This window comes from Emys orbicularis, chromosome 14, assembly GCF_028017835.1.
Source record: "Emys orbicularis isolate rEmyOrb1 chromosome 14, rEmyOrb1.hap1, whole genome shotgun sequence".
Classification (NCBI taxonomy): domain Eukaryota; kingdom Metazoa; phylum Chordata; order Testudines; family Emydidae; genus Emys; species Emys orbicularis.
Genome location: NC_088696.1, coordinates 44039678 through 44061241, shown reverse-complemented (window position 1 = coordinate 44061241; position 21564 = coordinate 44039678). Strand labels below are relative to the sequence as shown.

Sequence of the window (21564 nt, the reverse complement as noted above, 5' to 3'; positions counted from 1 at the left end):
GCTGCCCCCCACCTCTGCCATTGGACTGTGAGTTGTAGGCTGCCCCTCGGGCTCTGAGCCCAGCCAATCCTAGCCGTGTGTTGGCTCTAGCTCAGGGCAGCCCAGCCGCATCAGAGGACAGGCTCTTTGGGTCCACGTCAGAGGGGGAGAGAAAAGGCAAGTTTTAACCCTAGATGGTTGTGGCAGAGAAATGCGTCTCCACCTCTGCCAGCCCCCAGCCAGCACTCTCCACCCACCAGGTTCCTGAGCAGCTGCGTACCTGACCAGTCACGCACGTGTGCAGCTCCCCCGTTTGGCCAAGTGGTAAGTGCACACACAGACAGGCACAGGTGATGTGAATTGGGCTCTGGAGTCCTGGGAGAGCAGGCAGAGAGGGGCCAGGGCAGACACCCCATCTGCAGGGGAGCCTGGGGCTTGCTGGGAGAAGAGAGGACTGGCACTGTCTGTGTCTCAGAGTATTTATTAGTGACTCAGCTACAGGGAGCTCATGGGCCCATCTGCGGATCACACTGACTGTGTGGAACCCACCGGCGCCTTTACAAACAAGGGATTTCTATTCCGTGACCTCGGCTCTGCAAACACCTAAACAGATTCCATGGAGCATGTGCAGCCGGGAACCGCCTGAGGTCATGGCCTCCCCTCTCGGGCCGCAGGACTTCTGGCACCCGGCACCTCTGCTCTCAGCCCACGTACCGTGCTGCTCTCTCACCAGGGAATAGTCTTCCCTGCCCAGCTCCAGAAGCTCCCGCTGTGTTTCTCGGAGAGGGTAGGAAGCACGGTGAGAATCCCCCGCACGCTTTCGTCCACGGGCAGGTCGGCCTGCAACAGTCCAGGAAATTCAGAAGTCAACAGGCTGGCCGGGGGCTGGAACAAAGTGTACAGTGGGGGGGCTGAGCCATTGAACCAAACTATAATCCCTGGATATGATGGAAACCACTTCAAGCCAGGAGGTATGGCAGCCCCCCCAGCATCCGAAGTTCCAGCACCTATGGAAGCTGGACTTGGTTCTCTGGGGCCAAGTCACCCCATACAGTCAGGCCTGGGCACACTTCCTGCACGTGCATACGCCCTCGCTCGCAGACGTGGGAGTTTATCTGTACGTGCTCCTATGGCCCAGCTGCAGAGCCACGAGTGTGTGCACAGTTGGCAGGTGTGCACACAGGTGACTGGTCCGTTACACGTATAGGTACCCCACACACACACACAGCGGCTGTGCGGGCAGATCAGGCACACGTGGTTCTGGCTTGCAGCTCTGGGCCATGGTGGGTAGTGTGTACTGGATAAGCTGGAAGGTCGGACACGAGGTTGGAGGTCGTGACCTGCACAGGCTTACTTCAAAGACCCAGGCATCACCGGAGGCAGGGATCAGTTCATGTACTGCTGCAGACAGCTGCTCTACGCTGGGAGGTTCCCGAACCCCAGCCCCTCCCCCGTGCCGCAATTGCTGCTCCCAGGGACCCAACACCCACCTCTTGGGTGCCCATGTCTGTCTGCACCCAGCCGGGGTGAACTGCAGCGCACAGAATCCCGTCCTCTGCGTAGCTCAGCGCCTGGCACTGGGTCAGCATGTTGAGAGCAGCCTGCAGGGGAAGGGCTCGTGAGCTGAGGGCATTACCATGCGCTCACACTGGCTGTGTTCCTCCACACCCAGGAGCAGCTGCACGGTCTCAGGAGAGAGCATAGTGTGTGCGGCTCCTGTGACAGGCAGTAGCGACACTAAGGCCAAAACGCCTGCTTAGTGCTGCGGTGAGGCCATACCCAGAGCTCTGAGCATGTTAAAGGCACAGCACGTAAAAACCAAGAGCCCCACAGCTACATCCTGCAAGGTCCTGCCCACCGGCACTGCCTTTGGACACTGCCCAGCTGGAACAGCAGCGTACATGAGCAGGGGATACCACTGCCCCTGGGATCCAGGCTCAGGGCCGTACCTTGCTGCAGCGGTAGGAGATGACTGGCTTGAAGAACGTCTCAGGGACTCTCTCGATGGATCCCAGAACAGAGGAGATGTTGACAATGGCTGCCTTGCTGCAGCTCAGCCCTTTCTGGCTACTTCCCTGGGCAGCCTTCTTCAGCAAGGGCAGGAACGCCTGGCGGGAAGACGGTCCCATGGGGTCTGTGTGGAGGTAGTACCCCTTCGCTCTCGGAGCTAGCTCCATCCAACACAGTCCCAGGTAGCCCAGGGGGAAGCACAGACCAGAAAAGGAGGGTTTTCAATTAGCCTCAAACTTCTGGGCTCTTCCCCCCCCCCCCCCCCCGAGCGCGCTCCCAAGCCCCGCGCTAGGTGACGCATGAAGGGGGAAGCACAGGACCAAACGCAGAGTTCTGGGCTCTATCCTTGGCTTTGCCACTGACTTATGTGACCCTGGGCACATCCAATATGCCTTCTTGTGCCTCAGTTTCCCATCGGGAACACAGGCACCTGTACAAAGTACTTTTGACAACCAGGGCCAGATTAACCTTTTGTGGGCCTGGCGCCAAACATATTTGTGGGCCCCGGCCCCTTCTAAGTGTGGCCTGGTGCGACGACACCATAGTATACTCGGTACTGCTGGGATGGGGATGAAAACTTTTATTTAAACAAAATAAGAGTTGATTGAGATTTGCACTCAGCCCATAGAAAACAAACTCGGCTAGCATCAATATACCCAGAATACTCTTGAATTTGGTTTGTTTGTGTGGGAGGGGTGTTGTCTGTTAGTTTTGTCTTTTTTGTTTAAACACTCAGGGCCTGCTTGTGCTTAACTAGCACATTTATGAGCCACATTAAGCCTGGATGCAGCAATCAGTGGAGTTGCACCTGCATCTCCCCACCTCCACCCAAGTTACATTTCATAAATACATTTTCTGAAAACTGGATTTTCTACTTTGGTGCAATAATGTTTACAAAACTTTTTTAAAAGTTAGTTTTTAGCCTATTTCTCCCTTTGTAGTCATGAGGGGTGGTGAGGCAAGTGAGCCAGTAAAGTTACTGGGGTGGAGTGTGGGGAGGAAAATTGCTGGTGCTCATGACTTTGCTGGGAGCAAGGGCCACTGAGAGAGAGACAGACATTACCACCAAAGCTACCACAATCCAGCCTCAAGCCAAGCCCCTACCCCAACCTTCACACCTGGGCTCCCCCGTCCAGTCCATCCTACTGTCCCCACCCCCCCACACACAAATAACCCCCACCTTCACACAAGGGCTCTCCTCAGTCTCCCCCTACCCTGCTACTGCCCACCCCCGCCTTCAACCTCCCTCCCTCTGCCCCGACTCCCACCTTCAACCCAGAGTCTCCCCCCACCCCCACCTTCAACCTCCCTCCCTCTACTCCCACCCCCACCTTCAACCCAGACTCTCCCCTCCCTCCCCACCTTCAACCTCCCTCCCCTCCCTCCCCACCTTCAACCTCCCTCTCTCTGCCCCCACCCCCACCTTCAACCCAGACTCTCCCCTGCCTCCCTCCCTCCCCACCCCCACCTTCAACCGACTCTCCCCTCCCTCCCCACCTTCAACCTCCCTCCACTCCCACCCCCACCTTCAACCTCCCTGCTTCTACTCCCACCCCCACCTCCAAGCCAGACTCTCCCCTCCCTCCCTCCCTCCCCACCCCCACCTTCAACCTCCCTCCCTCCCTCTACTCCCACCCCCACCTTCAAGCCAGACTCTCCCCTCCCTCCGCCCCCAGCTCCCCCGTCGCACGCTGACTCGCCCCACAACTGCCCCCTCCGCTCCGCGCAGTGCAGGGGGTGTCCGGCCATCCCCCCGGCAGGGGCGCGGGCAGCCAGCACGGGCCAGGCCCGGGGGCACAGACCCAGGCGGGCCCGTGGCTGGCAATGGGACACTCCCCCTGCACCGCTTCCTTTTCGGTCCGGTCCGTTCCCAGCCCACCCACCGCAGCCGAGGCGGCTGGCAGCAGGCGCGGGGCATTGTGGGACTCGTAGTGCAGGTGGCGGAGCAGTCCAAGGGCCCAGGCGGAACGCCCTGGCGTGCGAACTACAACTCCCAGCACGCCCCGCGACACAGGGCCGGGCGGAGGCCAGGGCCGGTGGACGCCTGTGGGGCCGCGTGGTGTCGTTACGGGCCCAGCGCCGCCGTGACCCCGGACCGCCCAGTGCCCACAGCCGCAGAGAGGGGCCCACGCTGGGCCCCGACCACAGATCCGGGTGATTTCCCGGCCGGGCCCGGCTCCGGGCCGCTCACACACCATGCCCCGCCCCGCTGGAGCAGCCAGAGGCGGCCGCGATCGTCTCCCCGGAGCCGGGGGGCTCTGCGGGCGAGCTCCGGGCTGCCCCCGAGCAGCGCGTGCTTGGGTCTCCCGCCGCTCCGCCAGGCAGAGACCGAGCGGCTCTGCCAGCACCGCCCCCGTCCGGTCCGTCCGGGCGCTGCACTCACTCAGCTGGCGCTGGGAGGGGCGTAATTGCACTAATAGCTGTGCATCCTAAAAAGAAAACTCGGACTGTAGCCAGTTGCCACGCCAGCACGCTCCCTGGTGGCCCGATGGAATGCTGCAGCCACTTCGCCTCAGTTTCCCTCTTGTGTTCTTTGGCCCATTCCAGCCATACACGTGACCTGATCCTCTGGCCCAGCCACATTCAAATGTCTGACCCCTTCCGGGGCCACCGAGTCCTTTAACAAGTGCAACAGAAATCCAGAGACAATTTAATCTTCTGTCCAAATGGGGCTCAGTTGGCTGCCCCCCTCCCTTGCAGCTGAGCCTTGGCTAGAATGCAGCAACCTCCCCTCTTTCCTCAGGTGCCTGGGCCTCACTCCCTCCACAGTCTAGGGTTGGCAACGTTCTCTGCCTTCCCAGGGCTCAGGCAGGCGTCATCCCTCAGCAGCTCCTGATTCTCCCTCCAATTCCAGGCTCCCCTCAGGAGCCGACTCCCTGCATCTCTGCCTTCGTGGAGAGCATGAGCACCCAGCTCTCTCCCTACACCAGGGGCCCGCCCTCTGCTCTGTTAATGCCCCCTGAGCACAGGCTGGCCCCAGGTGCATTCGGGGAGGTGACCACCCCTCTCCAGCTCCTCTAACTCTGGTGGTGCTGGTGCGGGGGGTACGCCCCGTCCCATGGACACAGCTGATATCTCCAGCTGGAAGCTCAGCTCAGCCCTCCCCTTCTTCCAGAGGTCTCCCTCCTTACACCCGCTCCCTGGAAGTGCAGCAGCATCCTGGCCACTGCAGCCTTACCTGGCCCACCAACATTGGCCCAACCACGTTAGTCTTGTAGGCACCCAGCATCTCTTCGGAATCCACTGTTGCCAGAGACACGTTGGAGAAAATGCCAGCGTTATTTATTACCAGGTTCAGGCCCGAGCCGTCCAGCTGCTCCTCAACCCTCCGGGTTGCTTCCTCAATGCTTGCTGGATTCACGGCGTCTGTGAAGAGGGTGGAGGGGCTGTGAGGTTAGGGGTACCGAGAGCCCTTTGTTGAGTTACAGGCGCTGAGATCTCTGGGGGTGCAGGCTAGCCCTCCAGTGCAGTGAGCCCACTCGGTGAGCCACACTCCAGAGTGTTCACCTCACCATAGGCACTTCAGTCCCCAAGCAACGGCTGCTCAGACAAGCAGCTCCGGAGAGACCCTGAGCGTCTGTCCATGCAGCCTGCAGGAGCGCACCTGGATCGACAGACTGGGGCTAGCGGGTCTTGCGCCCGCGTTCCCAAACCAGCTGTGCAGACAGTGCTCTGAATTCGCGGCGAAGATGAGAGCTGGGGCTCTCTGAGGAAGGGGGCTGGAAACTTAGACATGGGCAGCACAGATTCCACATCACTTTGGGGTGGGGGAGACCCTGTCCCTTCTCTCTGCAGTTACCCTCAGGGGCCCTGTGCTGGAGAAATAGCCACGGGGCAGTTCCAATCCATGCAGATCCCCAGCGGTGCCAGGACGGAGCGGGAGGGTTAGACAAACACAGCTAGGAAAGCACCCGAGCAGCCCTTCGTGTCACCATTTCTGCACTGAGCCTGCTGTGAACGGGCTGGGGAGGCTGTCAGGACGCCAAAGGAGGAGCGCAGAAGGAGAGGATGAGGGGAAGGATGCCAAGAAACAAGTCTGGGTCCTAGATAAACCCAGTCACCTGGCAGTGACCTTGGGCTCTACCTCACAGACGCACTAACCTTGCCATCTCCTTGCAGGCACCAGATGGTGCTCTGCTGCTGGGAGAAATAAATGCAGCGCATAGGCTGGCGCACCACCCCTGTCTGGTACCAATGAGCGCTCTGAAGGCCATCAACGCAGCACTGTGCAGGAGTCACTACACCCGGATCTGGGACCCCCCTGGGTACCTCCTGGTGTAAATGCACGGTGCCTCAGGCCAGGTCTGCACTATAACCTCACAATCGGTGTGACCACGCTGCTCAGCCACCGCCCTGCGCGACTCAGTCCTACCAGCCTAGCCTCTGGTGTGGACAGCGCTATGTGGGCAGGAGGGCGTCTCCACGGACACCGCTTGGGCCGCTCGTGGAGGTGGAGTAACCACGCTGACGGGAGACGCTCTCCCCACGGTGCAGCAGCGTCCTTACTGAACCGCCACAGAGGCACAGCCATGGGTGGTGGGTGGAGCCCCCCTTCGGGGAGGCTAGTCCCCCTGGCCTCACTCCTTCTGCCTGAGGCCCCCCTCCTGGAGAAGCCCTGAGCACCCCTCCCTCCAGGACTGGAGCCCCACCCTTCCTGGAGAAACCCCAGCTATGCCATGCCTCCCCTCTTGAGACCCCAAGCCACCCCGTGGGAAAATCTCGTGTCTCTTCCCAAAGAACCTGAGCTTTTTATATGCCCCATGCAGATTCCGGGGCAGCTGACGAGATCCCGGACCCGAGTGGCAGATGGGTTTCAGGAAGCTTGGCACAGCTGACTTTGCAGCAGTGCACAGAGGGCTGAGAAACACAGGAGTGGCTTTGGGGGTTAGCAGCTGAACGTGAGAGGTGCTTTCGGGGAGTCTAGTGCACAGGCCCAGGAGGGGAACAGCCAGTCCCACAGCTGGAGCGCCCAGACTTGCAGGGAATCGTTCGGCGGCAGAGCACATACCTAGCTTCACCATCACCAGGTTTGGATGTTTAGAAACCAGATTCCGCAGCTCCTAAAAAAGAGAAACATGGAGAACAATGGAAAGCTGCAGCAGAAGGCAGAGGTAAGGGCCGGGCTACGGCCCCAAAGCCACATACGAACTGAGGGCCAGAGTCTGTCTCCGTAGAGTATGGCAGTACTGCCCAACTGCTCCCACTGATTTCAGGCCGACGATAAGTGTATCATAGAATCATAGAATATCAGGGTTGGAAGGGACCTCAGGAGGTCATCTAGTCCCACCCCCTGCTCAAAGCAGGACCAATCCCCAACTAAATCATCCCAGCCAGGGCTTTGTCAAGCCGGGCCTTAAAAACCTCTAAGGAAGGAGATTCCACCACCTCCCTAGGTAACCCATTCCAGTGCTTCACCACCCTCCTAGTGAAATAGTGTTTCCTAATATCCAGCCTAGACCTCCCCCACTGCACTGTGGCACGTCTGTGTCCATGAGGGACTGTACTCGCACATGTGCACAAACACACTTACTTACCCTATTTGCTTCATTGTCCCACCAGCTTGGACAGGCTGGGTGAGAAAGGCAGAGAATCAGTCCCAGAGTTAGGGGTGGGTCACAGGAGCAATATTTACAATAACACGCAAAACTGAGCCCGAGCAAACTCCCACTGAAGTCCATGGGAGTCTCTCTGTTGACTTTAATGGGAGTTGGCTCAGGCCCCTAGACACCGGGACAGATCCGGAGAACAGGGAGATTCCCACAGTCCCCCATATTCAGTCACACACAAAAAGCCCTACGCTGAAAGAACATTATGGCTGCAAAGTCATGCACTCCAAAGTTAGGCCACGCTGGCATGTCGAGGACCATCCCAGTTAGAAAATGGTGAGTGATGCATTTTTTACTTACTAGATGGTTAAGTTTTTACTTGTGATTTGTATCAAGCTCTACTTGGATGGCAATTCAAATTAATGTAAAATGTGCAAAACCAGCATTTTTTGGTATTAGTTAAAATAAAACTACTTTAAATGTGCTGGATACATAAGAAAAATCATTTATCAAAAATATTTACATTTAAAACTGATTTATTAAAACAAAGGAAGTATTTGTAGTTAGTGACCTGAGCTGATGGTTTCTGGTACCATGTTCCACAAGATTTTAGGACTAGCAGATCTCATACTCTCAAACCTGGAAGAGGAAAACAAGCTTTTCTGTTTTTCCAGCTCCCAAGTTGCTTCTTAACTTAGAAAGAACTAGGCCTGGTCTACACTAGGCGTTTATGTCGAATTTAGCGCCGTTACATCGAATTAACCCTGCACCCGTCCACACCATGAGGCTATTTAGTTCGACATAGAGGTCTCTTAAATTCGACTTCTGTACTCCTCCCCAACGAGGGGAGTAGCGCTAAATTCGACATGGCCATATCGAATTAGGCTTGGTGTGGATGGAAATAGACGCTAATAGCTCCGGGAGCTATCCCACAGTGCACCACTCTGTTGACGCTCTGGACAGCAGTCCGAGCTCGGATGCTCTGACCAGCCACACAGGAAAAGCCCCGGGGAAATTTGAATTCCTTTTCCTGTCTGGGCAGTTTGAATCTCATTTCCTGTTTGGACATCGTGGCGAGCTCAGCAGCACTGGCAACGATGCAGAGCTCTCCAGCAGAGATGGCCGTGCAATCCCAGAATAGAAAGAGGGCCCCAGCATGGACTGATCGGGAAGTCTTGGATCTGATCGCTGTGTGGGGCGATGAGTCCGTGCTTTCCGAGCTGCGATCGAAAAGACGGAATGCAAAGATCTACGAGAAGATCTCTAAAGCCATGGCAGAGAGAGGATACAGCCGGGATGCAACGCAGTGCCGCGTGAAAATCAAGGAGCTGAGACAAGGCTACCAGAAGACCAAAGAGGCAAACGGACGATCCGGATCCCAGCCCCACACATCCCGTTTCTACGAGGCACTGCATTCCATCCTAGGTGCGGCCGCCACCACTACCCCACCACTGACCGTGGACTCTGAGGATGGGATATTGTCCACGGCCGGTTCCTCGGACATGTTAGCGGACGGGGAAGATGAGGAAGGAGATGAGGAGGACGAGGCAGTCGACAGCGCTTACCAAGCTGATTTCCCCGACAGCCAGGATCTCTTCATCACCCTTACAGAGATCCCCTACCAACCGTCCCCAGCATTTAACCCGGACACAGATTCAGGGGAAGGATCAAGCAGTAAGTGTTTTAAACATCTAAACATTTATTTTTAACAGAACTGGAATATTAACAATAACAACAATGTGTTTTTCATGATTTGTTTGCCCTAGGCGCTTAACTATTCAGTCCCAACTATTTAAAAAAAATCTAACAATGTCCGGTTTTGCATGATTCTGCTGCCCAAGCCGCTCCACTCTTTAGTCCCTGCCAGTGCAGCTATATTAAAATGCGGTCTATATGTCCGGGGATAGAGCTGAAATCCTCCAGGGACATCTCGAGGAAGCTCTCCTGGAGGTAATTGGAAAGCCTGTGCATCAGGTTCCTGGGGAGAGCGGCCTTATTGGGTCCTCCGAAGTAGGAGACGTTTCCGCGCCAGGAGATCCTCAAGTACTCTGGGATCATAGCCTTGCACAGCATGGCGGCATACGGCCCTGGTTTTTGCTGGCTTTCCCGAAGCATTCGTTCTTTATCGCTGTCTGAGATCCTCATGATTGTGATGTCGCTCATGATGACCTGCTTTGAATTAGGTAGGGGACTGTTAGTATTGGGACTGCTTGCCCGTTCCTTTACAGAACTGTAACCGCCGGTTTACAGCCACGCGGTGGAGGCGGGAGAGGGGCAGCATACAGGGATCTTTCCCTGGGACAGCCGCGAGGGGGTGGGACAGGGGCAGAGTTCATGCTTGGCCGATTGCTGGCAGCAGAGACTGGCATTGCTTTCAGTGTGAAAGGAGGCCAGTGCTACTATTAAAGTTTTAAGCAGCCATAAGTCTACGGCTTACCATGTCTGCCTGCTACAGAAATTCCGGTGTCCTGCCCCGCTTCCCAGATCGGCAGTGCAAGACCCCAGGCACTGAAGGCGAGGTCCGAAAATTCGACCTTGTCCTGATTGCGCATGTGATAGGTGCAGTGCATGGTCTTGTTCACAGAGAAAGACTATGTTCTTTGTTCACAACTACATTTATCTTTCGGAGGAATTCACTACCTTTTTCTCATTCCCACAGCCACATCTGTGACTGTCTCCCAACCCAGCCTGGCATCACACTCCAAGAGGCTAGCGCAGATTAGGCGGAGGAAGAAGAAGACGCGAGAGGACATGTTCTCTGAACTAATGGGCTGCTCCCGAGCCCAGGCAGCACAGCAGAACCAGTGGAGGGAGAATTTGTCCCAAATGCACCGGACACACATGGAACGTGAGGAGAGGTGGCGGCAGGAAGACCAGCAGGCGACTCAAACGCTGCTTGGACTTATGAGGGAGCAAACGGACACGCTCCGGCGCCTTGTTGATGTTCTGCAGGAACGGAGGCAGGAGGACAGAGCCCCGCTGCAGTCTATCAGTAACCGCCCTCCCCCGCCACCAAGTCCCATACCCCCCTCGCCCAAAGTCCAAAGAAGGAGGGGCGGCAGAGTCCGTGAAAACTCTCACTCCACCCCTGCAGACTGCTCAAGCACCAGAAGGCTGTCATTCCCCAAAATTTGAAAAGTCCTTTCCTTCCCGCCTCACCCAAGCCCCCGTCCAAGTTTCACCCCCCAGTTTCATGTGTGGTTGTTAATAAAAAATACGTTTCTGTTCATTACTGTTTCCATCATGTTCTTTTGGAGGAGAGTCTGTCTGAAGGGGGGGAAGGGGCTTGGTAATTGGACAGGACAGTCACCTTTAGCAGGGTACAGAGGCGGGGGCAGGTCCAGCAGCAGGGCACATACACAGTGCAGTGACTAGTTACCCTGGTCAGTCTGGGAGGTGGTTTTCATGTTCTGTGTGTGTGTGTGGGGGTTGCTCTGTGACTTTGTGGCGGGGGAGGGCAGTTACAGATCTTATGCAGCGGTCCTTTTCCTGGATCACAGAGCCACGCAGCAGGGGATCTGTAACCCTCCTCCCCCGCCATAAAGTCACATAGCCCCCACATACACGCAGTCCCGCTCAGGAGGGCTGGCAGGCTCCGTTGAAACCACCAGTCCACCACTGCGAATCCTGTCATTCCTGGAGTTTAGAAGCATCAGTACACTACACCCGCTCCCCACCACAGTCTGCGTCCCAGGTTTAAAACATTCCCGCGAAAACAGTAATAAAGACAACGGTGTTCATTAACAAAATAAAACTGATTTTATTTTTTTGGAAGGGGGTGAAGGGGGTATGTAACTGGAGAGGATAGTCAACATTAACTGGGTAAAGAAACGGGGGCAGGTTCAGCTTCTCTGTACACAAACTGAAAAGTCACTGGTAACCGTGCTCACTCTGGAACCTAGCTTTCAAAGCCTCCCGGATGCACAGCGCGTCCCGCTGGGCTCTTCTAATCGCCCGGCTGTCTGGCTGGGCGTAATCAGATGCCAGGCTATTTGCCTCAACCTCCCACCCCGCCATAAAGGTCTCCCCCTTGCTCTCACAGAGATTGTGGAGCACACAGCAAGCTGCTATAACAATGGGGATATTGGTTTCACTGAGATCACAGCGAGTCAGTAAGCTTCTCCATCTCCCCTTGAGACGGCCAAAAGCACACTCCACCACCATTCTGCACTTGCTCAGCCGGTAGTTGAACAGTTCTTTTTCAGTGTCCAGGGCGCCAGTATAGGGCTTCATGAGCCAGGGCATTAGCGGATAGGCTCGGTCCCCGAGGATCACTGTAGGCATCTCCACATCCCCAAGAGTTATTTTGTGGTCCGGGAAGTAAATACCTTCCTGCAGCCGTCTAAACAGACCAGAGTTCCTGAAGACGCGAGCGTCATGAACCTTGCCCAGCCATCCGACGTTGATGTTGGTAAAACGTCCCCTGTGGTCCACCAGTGCTTGCAGCACCATTGAAAAGTAGCCCTTTCGGTTGATGTACTGGCTGGCCTGGTGCTCCGGTCCCAGGATAGGGATGTGAGTTCCATCTATAGCCCCACCACAGTTTGGGAATCCCATCGCGGCGAAGCCATCTATGATGACCTCCACGTTTCCCAGGGTCACTACCTTTGAGAGCAGTACCTTAACGATTGCGTTGGCTACTTGCATCACAACAACCCCCACGGTAGATTTGCCCACGCCAAAGTGGTTCGCGACTGACCGGTAGCTGTCTGGCGTTGCAAGCTTCCAGAGGGCTATGGCCACTCGCTTCTGGACAGTCAGGGCTGCTCGCATCCGGGTGTCACTGCGCTTCAGGGCAGGGGACAGCAACTCACAAAGTTCAAGGAAAGTCCCCTTCCGCATGCGAAAGTTTCGCAGCCACTGGGATTCATCCCAGACCTGCAGCATTATGCGGTCCCACCAGTCCATGCTTGTTTCCCGTGCCCAGAATCGCCGTTCCACAACATCCACATGACCCATTGTCACCGTGATGTCCTCGGCGCTGGGTCCCGTGCTTTCTGACTGGCCTGTGCTACTCTCAGACTTCAGGCCCTCACCGCGGTGCCGTAGCCTCCTCGCCTGGTTTATCTGCATCTGCCTCTGGTAAAGGTGGATGATAAGCTGCGAGGCGTTGACAACGGCCACAACTGCAGCGATGGTCGCAGCGGGATCCATGCTCGCAGTGCTGTGGCGTCCGCGCTGTCACTGACCAGAAAAGTGCGCGAACTGATTTCCCGCCGGCGCTTTCAGGGAGGGAGGGAGGGCGGTAGTGATGGACGGATGACGACAATTACCCAAAAGCACCCTCAACACATTTTTTTTACCCAGAAGGCATTGGCGGCTTGACCCAGAATTCCAATGGGCAGCGGGGACTGCGGGAACTGTGGGATAGCTGCCCACAGTGCACCGCTTCCAATGTCGACGCTTTCCCCGTTAGTGTGGACTCACAACGTCGAATTACTGTCCTTAGTGTGGACACACACGTTCGACTTTGCAATATCGATTCCATATATTCGATTTAAGTGAAATCGAACTACCCTCGTAGTGTAGACATACCCCTAGTCATTGAACTTTAAGGAGTTAAATAAACTGATATGAGGAAGATATTCTTTGCACCTGCTGAAGAGGCTACTGCTGTCAAAAGCCGGGTTAGCACTTCATAAAAACATAAGAACGGCCAGACTGGGTCAGACCAAAGGTCCATCCAGCCCAGTATCCTGTCTGCGAACAGTGGCCAATGCCAGGTGCCCCAGAAGGAATGAACAGAACAGGTAATGATCAAGTGATCCACTTCAGCAAACTCTGGTTCCAGGTGCCTAGACAGTGACTTCCCCAGTTCAGCAGTTTGACTTGCTTTAACGCTTGGTAGCAAAGCAGAACTGGTGAATATTATTTTTTCTGTTTAATTTAAATGATTTTAATAGATTATAATAAATTTAGGCCTTAAATTTCAAATTTAATTTACAATAGGTTTATTTTTAAAAATTGAACCTGTATTTAATTTAAATTATGGCTGTCAAGTTATTAAAAAAAATGATCGCAATTAATCATGCGATTAAAAAATATCAATCATGAATAATTGTGCGATTAATTGCACTGTTAAACAATAATAGAATACCATTCTTTTAAATATTTGTGGATGTTTTCTACATTTTCAAATATATTGATTTCAATTACAACACAGAATACAAAGTGCACAGTGCTCACTTTATATTTATTTATGATTACAAATATTTGCACTGTAAAAAACAAAAGAAATAGTATTTTTCAATTCACCTAATACAAGTACTATAGTGCAATCTCTTTATCATGAAAGTTGACCTTACAAATGTAGAATTATATACAAAAATAACTGCATTCAAAAATAAAACAATGTAAAACTTTAGAGCCTACAAGTCCTCTCAGTCCTACTGCTTGTTCAGCCAATCGTTCAGACAAACAAGTTTGTTTACATTTGCAGGAGATAACGCTGCCCACTTCTTGTTTACAATGTCACCTGAAAGTGAGAACAGGCATTCACATGGCACTGTTGTAGCCGGCGTCACAAGATATTTAAGATTCATATGTCCCTTCATGCTTCAACCACCGTTCCAGAGGACATGCGTCCATGCTGATGACGGGTTCTGCTCGATAACGATCCAAAGCAGTACAGACCGACGCATGTTCATTTTCATCATCTGAGTCAGATGCCACCAGCAGAAGGTTGATTTTCTTTTTTGGTGGTTCAGGTTCTGTAGTTTCCACGTCAGAGTGTTGCTCTTTTAAGACATCTGAAAGCTCCACACCTCGTCCCTTCCAGATTTTGAAGGCACTTCAGATTCTTAAACCTTGAGTCGAGTGCTGTAGCTATTTTTAGAAATCTCATATTGGTACCTTCTTTGCGTTTTGTCAAATATGCAGTGAAATTGTTGTTAAAACGAACAACATGCTGGGTCATCATCTGAGACTCCCATAACATGAAATATATAGCCGAATGCGAGTAAAACAGAGCAGGAGACCTACGATTCTCCCCAAGGAGTTCAGTCACAAATTTAATTAATGCATTATTTTTTTTAAAGAGTGTCATCAGCATGGAAACATGTCCTCTGGATGGGTGGTTCAAGCATGAAGGGACATATGAATCTTTAGCACATCTGGCATGTAAATATCACAATCTCCTTTGAGAACAGGACCCCGGCCTTTCGTAAGCTGGAAAAGTACGCTCCCCTGGCCGACACCCTGAGAGCGAAGGACTTCGAGGGGCACATGGACACCCTGATCGTTGGAGCCCTGGGTGCCTGGGACCCCTGCAACGAGCGTGTGCTGCGGACTTGCAGGATCGGTCGACGCTACGCACGGCTCATGAGGCGCCTCATGGTCTCAGACACCATCCGATGGTCAGGGGCGGCTCCAGGCACCAGCGCACCAAGCGCGTGCCTGGGGCGGCAAGCTGCGGGGGGCGGCCTGCCGGTCGCCGTGAGGGCAGCAGTCAGGTAGCCTTCGGCGGTATGCCTGCGGGAGGTCCGCCGGTCCTGCGGCTTCAGTGGCAATTTGGCGGCGGGTACGCCGAAGGCGCGGGACCGGCGGACCTCCTGCAGGCATGCTGCCAAATCCACGTTACCAGTGGACCTCCCGCAGGCATGCCGCCGAAGGCTGCCTGACTGCTGTGCTTGGGGCGGCAAAATACATAGAGCCGCCCCTGCCAATGGTCCAGGGACATCTACACTGAACACATCACCGGCCACCGACAGTACCAGGAGGCGTGAGCTGGAGTGACATTGTGCATCGACTATGAGAAAGGGACCGAGAAACTTTCTCCGTTGGACCATATGAACTGGAACCATAAACCCACTGAACGTTAAATCTCCCCAAATGAAGGTCACTCCATCCTCATCATCGTATCCACTCATTATACTCCACACCCGAACATAGCCATTCTATGAACAACATACCCTCCTCTCTCAATGTCTGTACTTTGGCCCGGTAATCTTTTACCCCCAATTGGGGATATTGCAGATTATGTATTCCTTACGCCAAAAGATCATAAACTGAACTTCGCACCCCTTGATAATCTGTACGTTATTCCCCGATAACCAGAAACTTCTACACTTAAACTCTGTACCGTTCACTTCTTTTAAACATCATCTTAATAACATTTTTATAAAAGCCTACCTTGAGATTCTACTGTCTCTGCAGCCAGTTTTACCCCAGTGTAACTCCACTACCTTACACAGAGTCACTCCTGATCTACCCTGGGCTAAGGGGAGAATCAGACCCCTCCCCTGGGATCCATCTGTCTAGCGATAGATTTCTCTGTACTGCGTGCAGCTCTCTGGGGTACTGGCAGACACACATCCCAGGCTGGTATTTCGGAGCAAGTCCCAAGCACCCAACTGTCCTGTTTTTAAAGACCCCTCAGTCCTGTAGCCATCTGGTGCCTTACAAAGACAAATTAATGTGCTGTTCCAAAGGGGGCTATGGTCTCTCGAGCCATCATTTACCTTTCTGGCATCATTGCCTGTAAAACAAAGATACCTGCAGGGCAGGCTCTGCCTGGGCGTGCCCCTGTGCAAGCGCACTGTGGTGGCGCAGTGTGCGAGCGCAGATGGAACCAAGCGGCCCTGTGATTGGAATGTAGGGAGCAATCCTGCGGAGGTATACACCTCCTCACCCCCGTCTCCCTGAGCTGTGCTGGCTTCCCCGGGGGTGTCCCTGAGTCGCTAGAGTCAGGCAGACCTGGTGCTCTGAATGACCCCTGCGCAGGGAGCTGGCACAGCTCCAGTCTGCCCAGCCTGTGTTGCCCAGAGAACCGTACCCAGGATACAGGTCTGGTAAATGATCAGTCTCACGGTCACTTGCCAGAGCAGAACCACACTCTCCTTCCCAAGAAACATCACTCTCGCTTTTCCCTCCAGGATATTGGGATGTCTCTTTCCTTGTGACTTCCTGTGACTTCCTGCTGAGCCAGTGGAAGGAGGCCTGCTCTTAGCGGGTTCCTCAGAGCAAGAGAGATCAGCACGATTTTAAAGCATCCTCGCTACCACCAGATCATTGGTAAGGTTTCACCGAGGTTGGCCCCAGACTCTTAACTGGAGAGGACAGGCTCTAAAATACAGCTGGTATAGAAATCATGCCAATAAAACATCCAGGAACCTCTGGATGAAATCATAGATTCATAGATTCTAGGAGTGTAAGGGACCTCAAAAGGTCATCGAGTCCAGTCCCCTGCCCTCATGGCAGGACCAAATACTGTCTAGACCATCCCGGATAGACATTTATCTAACCTACTCTTAAATATCTCCAGAGATGGAGATTCCACAACCGCCCTAGGCAATTTATTCCAGACGTGTCCAACTGGAGGGGACCTCAATAGATCATCTAGTCCAGCCCGCTGTGCTGAAGCAGGACCGTTAAACCTAGACCAGCCCTGACGGGTTTGTCCAACCTGTTCTTAACCCCCCAGTGACGGGGATTCCACAGTCTCCTTTGGAAGCCTGTTCCAGAACTTAACTGCCCTGAGAGTTAGAAAGTTTTTCTAATATCTAACCAACATCTCCCTGGCTGCAGATTAAGACCATCACTTCAGTGGAGATTGATCACCATCCTCTTTGTGCCAGCCCTTAACACATTTGAAAACTGTTCTCAGGTCCCCCCTCAGTCTGCTTTTCTCAGACTAAACATGCCCCGATCTTTTAAACCCTTCCTCAGGTCAGGTTTTCTGAACCTTTTCTCATTTCTGTTGCTCTCCTCTGGACTCTCTCCAGTTTGCTGCCAGCTGTGGGGGGCAAGGAACAATGGTGGGCAAGCCCCTACTCCACTCTGGCTCCAGGGCCCCCTGGGGATACCAGCTGGTAGCTCCTCCACTGAGCCAGGGGCATGAGCACACGATTGCCATGGGTCATGAATTCCTGACACCTGCCCCTTCTGCAGCAAGGACCCCGGGGCAGGGCCGGCGGGTGAAACTTCCCCTGGGGGAGGCTAGCTCCCTGTCCCGCCTCTTCACCCCTGGACCCGCCCACACTCTGTCCCCACCCCAGGCCTCACCCCCTCCCAGGTCAGCCCCCCCCTGCTCCCCACGTCCCTCCTCACCCCCCCCGCCCGCCACATCCTTCCTCACCCCCCTGCTTGTCCGTCCGCCGCTTCCTCACCCCCCTGCCCACCCGCCGCTCACCTCCTCACGCCCCTGGCAGACCCACCATGAGACCCCCCCCCACCTGCCCATCACTCGCCTCCTCAACCCCCCACCAGAACCCACCGCCTGTCTCTTCACTCCCCTCCAGAACCCCCCGCCCAGCTCCTCACCCCCGTCAATCCCCCCACCTGACTCATCACTCCCGCACCAGACCCCCACCTACCACGAGACCCCCACCACCTGCCCACCACTTGCCTCCTCACCCCCCTTCAGAACCCACCGCCCGACTCTTCATCCCCTCCAGAACCCCCTGCCCAGCTCCTCACCCCCGTCAACCCCCCCGCCTGACTCCTCACTCCCGCGCCAGACCCCCCCACCTACCACAAGACCCCCCCCAGCTGCCCACCACTTGCCTCCTCACCCCCCCTTCAGAACCCACCACCCGACTCTTCACCCCCTCCAGAACCCCCTGCCCAGCTCCTCACCCCCGTCAACCCCCTCGCCTGACTCCTCACTCCCACGCCAGACCCCCACCTACCACGAGACCCCCGCCACCTGCCCACCACTTGCCTCCTCACCCCCCTTCAGAACCCACCGCCCGACTCTTCACCCTCTCCAGAACCCCCTGCCCAGCTCCTCACCCCCGTCAACCCCCTCGCCTGACTCCTCACTCCCACGCCAGACCCCCGCCACCTACCACGAGACCCCTCCCCCAGCTGCCCACCAGTCGCCTCCTCACCCCTCCCCGCAGACCTTCCTCTGCCACATCCCTCCTCACTCGCCTGCCCCCATGGGAGGTGGGGTGAGGCAGGATGCGGTGAGCACCTCCGGAGATGGGGGGTGCAGTGGAGGAGAGGAGGAACTCACCAGCCAGCAGCAGCAGGCGGTGGGTGGGGTCCTTGGGGAAGGGACGGAGCAGGGAGCAGAAGGGGCGGGGCCACCACAGCCCAGGTGTCCGGCAGCGGGTGTGCCAGGGAAGGCTCAGCCTTGCCTATTATACCCGCTGCCCATGCCCTGGTGCACGTAGGGTGCGTCAGGTTGCAGCCCCCTTCCGGCTCCTCCAGAGCCTCTCACTTAGGCTGTGGCTCCCCCCAGCTCCTGATCTATGCACCCCCCACCCATGGCCCACGAAGTCTCAGGACTGCCTTGTCAGCCTCCTTGAGGCACTGGGCAGGACGGCCAGCCAGCGGCCCAGGGGAGGAAGCTGGATGGGGGACGGGGGGCCTTGTGACTGTGGGGACCATTTCTAGTCCCTTGTGCTCCCGTCTCCAGGCAGAGATCCTCTGGGCCGTGTCCACTAACTCCTTGGACACCTTTGAGGAGCATTGGGTGCCATCCGGTGTTCTCTGCTCAGTGTCCACCTCTGAATCCCTGATGCTTTACCTCTGACCTCACCACGCTGCTCTTTTTTCCTTTCTTGTCCCCAGAAATCAATTGTAGCCTGGGATGGGTGGTTCCTCCCCCTTACTCAAGGGGGGAGGCCTAGCCCCACCCGCCCCAGTACTACATCGCCCTGCTCCAGCCCCAGAGCAGGTCCCTCCTGAACACTGAGGGGTCCCGTGCAAAGAGGGAGTCTGCACTAATGTAAGTAAACACAGTACGTAATGCCTGTGCAAGGGGGGCAAGTTAAGGCTGCACGGGCACCATCATTCTGGTGCTTTCTAACTTGGAAGCACTTGGATTTCAACACAATTAGCCACAGCTGCTGCCCAGAGCTCACTGGGCCAGCTTCTCTATGGCCTTGCACAGGTGGGCGTGCTCATTCACAGCTGTGCAAAGGCTCCCTAAGCAGCCTGGTTGCCTTTGCCCCTCACTTTGCACAGCTGCAAAGGCCAGCCTGGCTCAGTGCATTATGTAGCTAGAGGCCAATGGCAAATCTCTTGCCTTCGGGGTGAGTTTCCGGAGTGGTTAGATGCAGGGTTTTTGCTCAGGCCCCTCTCAGTGGCCCCAGCTGTCCAGCTGGTCGGTAGCTCAGCACAGGCTGGCAGAGACTGAGTTTGTCCTGAGCATAGATTGGTGCATTGCTCTGTGCTGCCCCAGACACGGCTGCAAGGACACTTACTACCAGAAAGCAGCCGTTCATTCCAAGGACGTAGGCCAGATAAGCAGCCCCTCCCCAGCTTTCCTTATGAACACGACTGCAAGCCCGAAGGCAGCTCTCAGATGAGACTGGCTCTCCTTATTTAGCAGCAAGTGCACAGTGTTGGAGCAGTGCCAATAACAAAGCCAGATGTTATGTAATTCCTGACCTGTCCTCGTGCTCCCTCTGGGTCCCGGCAGGTGGCAAAGACCCACTGCGGCGGGTTTGATTTCCCCAGCAGCTGCTTCACCAGCTCCAGCCCAATTCCCCGATTGGATCCGGTCACTAGAACGCTGCGGACGTTGAGCCCCGCCATGCTCCCTCAGCTGTCACAGGTCCTGCTCTGTAGGCGTGTGCTCAGGAAACTTCCCCTAGTTCCCTCGCCCTGGTGCATTTCCCCTAGTGGCTGCAGCTAAAATGCACTCTTCCGTGCTGATTTCCTGTGCATTTACCTGGCATCTTTCAGTCCGGCCAGAGCCGCACAGGAGGAAACACGTTGCTAGAGGAAGGCATGTTTTCTCTGACAGACAAATCAACTCCTGTTTCTCCTAGTTCAGTGGTTCCCAAACGTTAACCCCTTTCACTAAATTGTCGTCTCGTAAACCCCCTCCTAAAAATGAATATTTCCAGGGATTTTCTCCCTTCCTCAGCATTAATTATAAAAGCAGTGATCTGGAAATATAAAATTTGTTTTTATGACATGCTTATTACACATTATTTATTAATTATTTATCATTACAGTATTTTTATTACATTATGAAAACACTCTTCCAAGATCTCACTTTTGTATCTTGTATCACTTTTGATTAAGCCTGTTATAAGACAAGGCTCCTATCCAAGGCGCCAGTAGAAAAAAGGGTTGCAGGGGCGAAGACCCCATGCACACCAGGGCCAGGGGGGGCACCTCCAGAAAAATGGGGGAGCCCGCGGGAGCTGCTGGGAAAAAAGCAGAGGGGCCCGGGGGGGGGGCACTGACGCAGGGGCGGCACGTGACCCTCATCGCCCCCCCCATACTGTCGCCTCTGGCTCCTCTGTTTCATCAAGGAGTATCAGATGTAAAGCTGTTCTCTACTTGCTTTTCCTGTAAAGGGTTAAAAAGTCCCCCAGGTAAGAAAAAAAAGTGGGCACCTGACAAAAGAGCCAATGGGAAGGCTAGAACTTTTTAAAATTGGGAAAGAAACTTTCCCTTTGTCTGTTGTTCTCTCTGGGCTGCAGGGACACAGAGCAGCAATGCTATAAGCAGGAATGCGGTGTAAGGTTTGAACCAGGTATGAAAAATTATCTTCCATACTTAGAAGGAATCATTGGGGCAGGGAATGTTTAGATAAATGCGATCAGGTTATTTCTTTATTTTGGCTCGTGGATCTCCTCTGTGCTAACCCCAGATGCTTTTGTTTGCTTGTAACCTTTAAGCTGAACCCCCAAGAAAGCTATTTTGGGTGCTTAATTTTTGGAATTGCTCTTTTAAAATCTAGCAAAAGCCTAAATTCCAGATGTATTTCCTTTCTTTTTTGTTTTTAATAAAATTTACCTTTTTAAAGAACTGGATTTGGAGTGTTGTGTTCTGAGAGGTTCGTGCCTGTGCTGTTTGATTAGTTGGTGACAACAGCTAATTTCCTTTGTTTTCTTCTCAGCTCTTCCCCGGAGAGGGGTGAAAGGGCTTCAGGGTACCCCACAGGGAGGAATTTCCAAGTGCTCCTTCCTGGGTTCCAGGGGATTTTTGCATTTGGGTGGTGGCAGCATTTACCTAGCCAAGGTCAGAGAGAAGTTGTAACCTTGGGAGTTTAATACAAGCCTGGAGTGGCCAGTATTAATTTTTAGAATCCTTGAGGGCCCGACCTTCTGCACTCGGAGTGCCA

At 54.6% G+C, this 21564-nt stretch overlaps 1 protein-coding gene across 1 annotated transcript; it reads right to left on the bottom strand.

Annotated features, from left to right (window-relative positions):
* Positions 1-444: 444 nt before the first annotated feature.
* On the bottom strand, positions 445-20021 carry LOC135888804 (C-signal-like). The gene is made up of 6 exons (XM_065416589.1): positions 19875-20021; positions 6998-7049; positions 5168-5355; positions 1929-2087; positions 1470-1580; positions 445-819 (listed from the first exon to the last, which is right to left on the bottom strand). Exons 1-6 carry the CDS (start codon positions 20019-20021, stop codon positions 706-708), a joined length of 771 nt encoding a protein of 256 aa, XP_065272661.1. The 3' UTR covers positions 445-705.
* Between the last annotated feature and the right edge of the window lie 1543 nt (positions 20022-21564).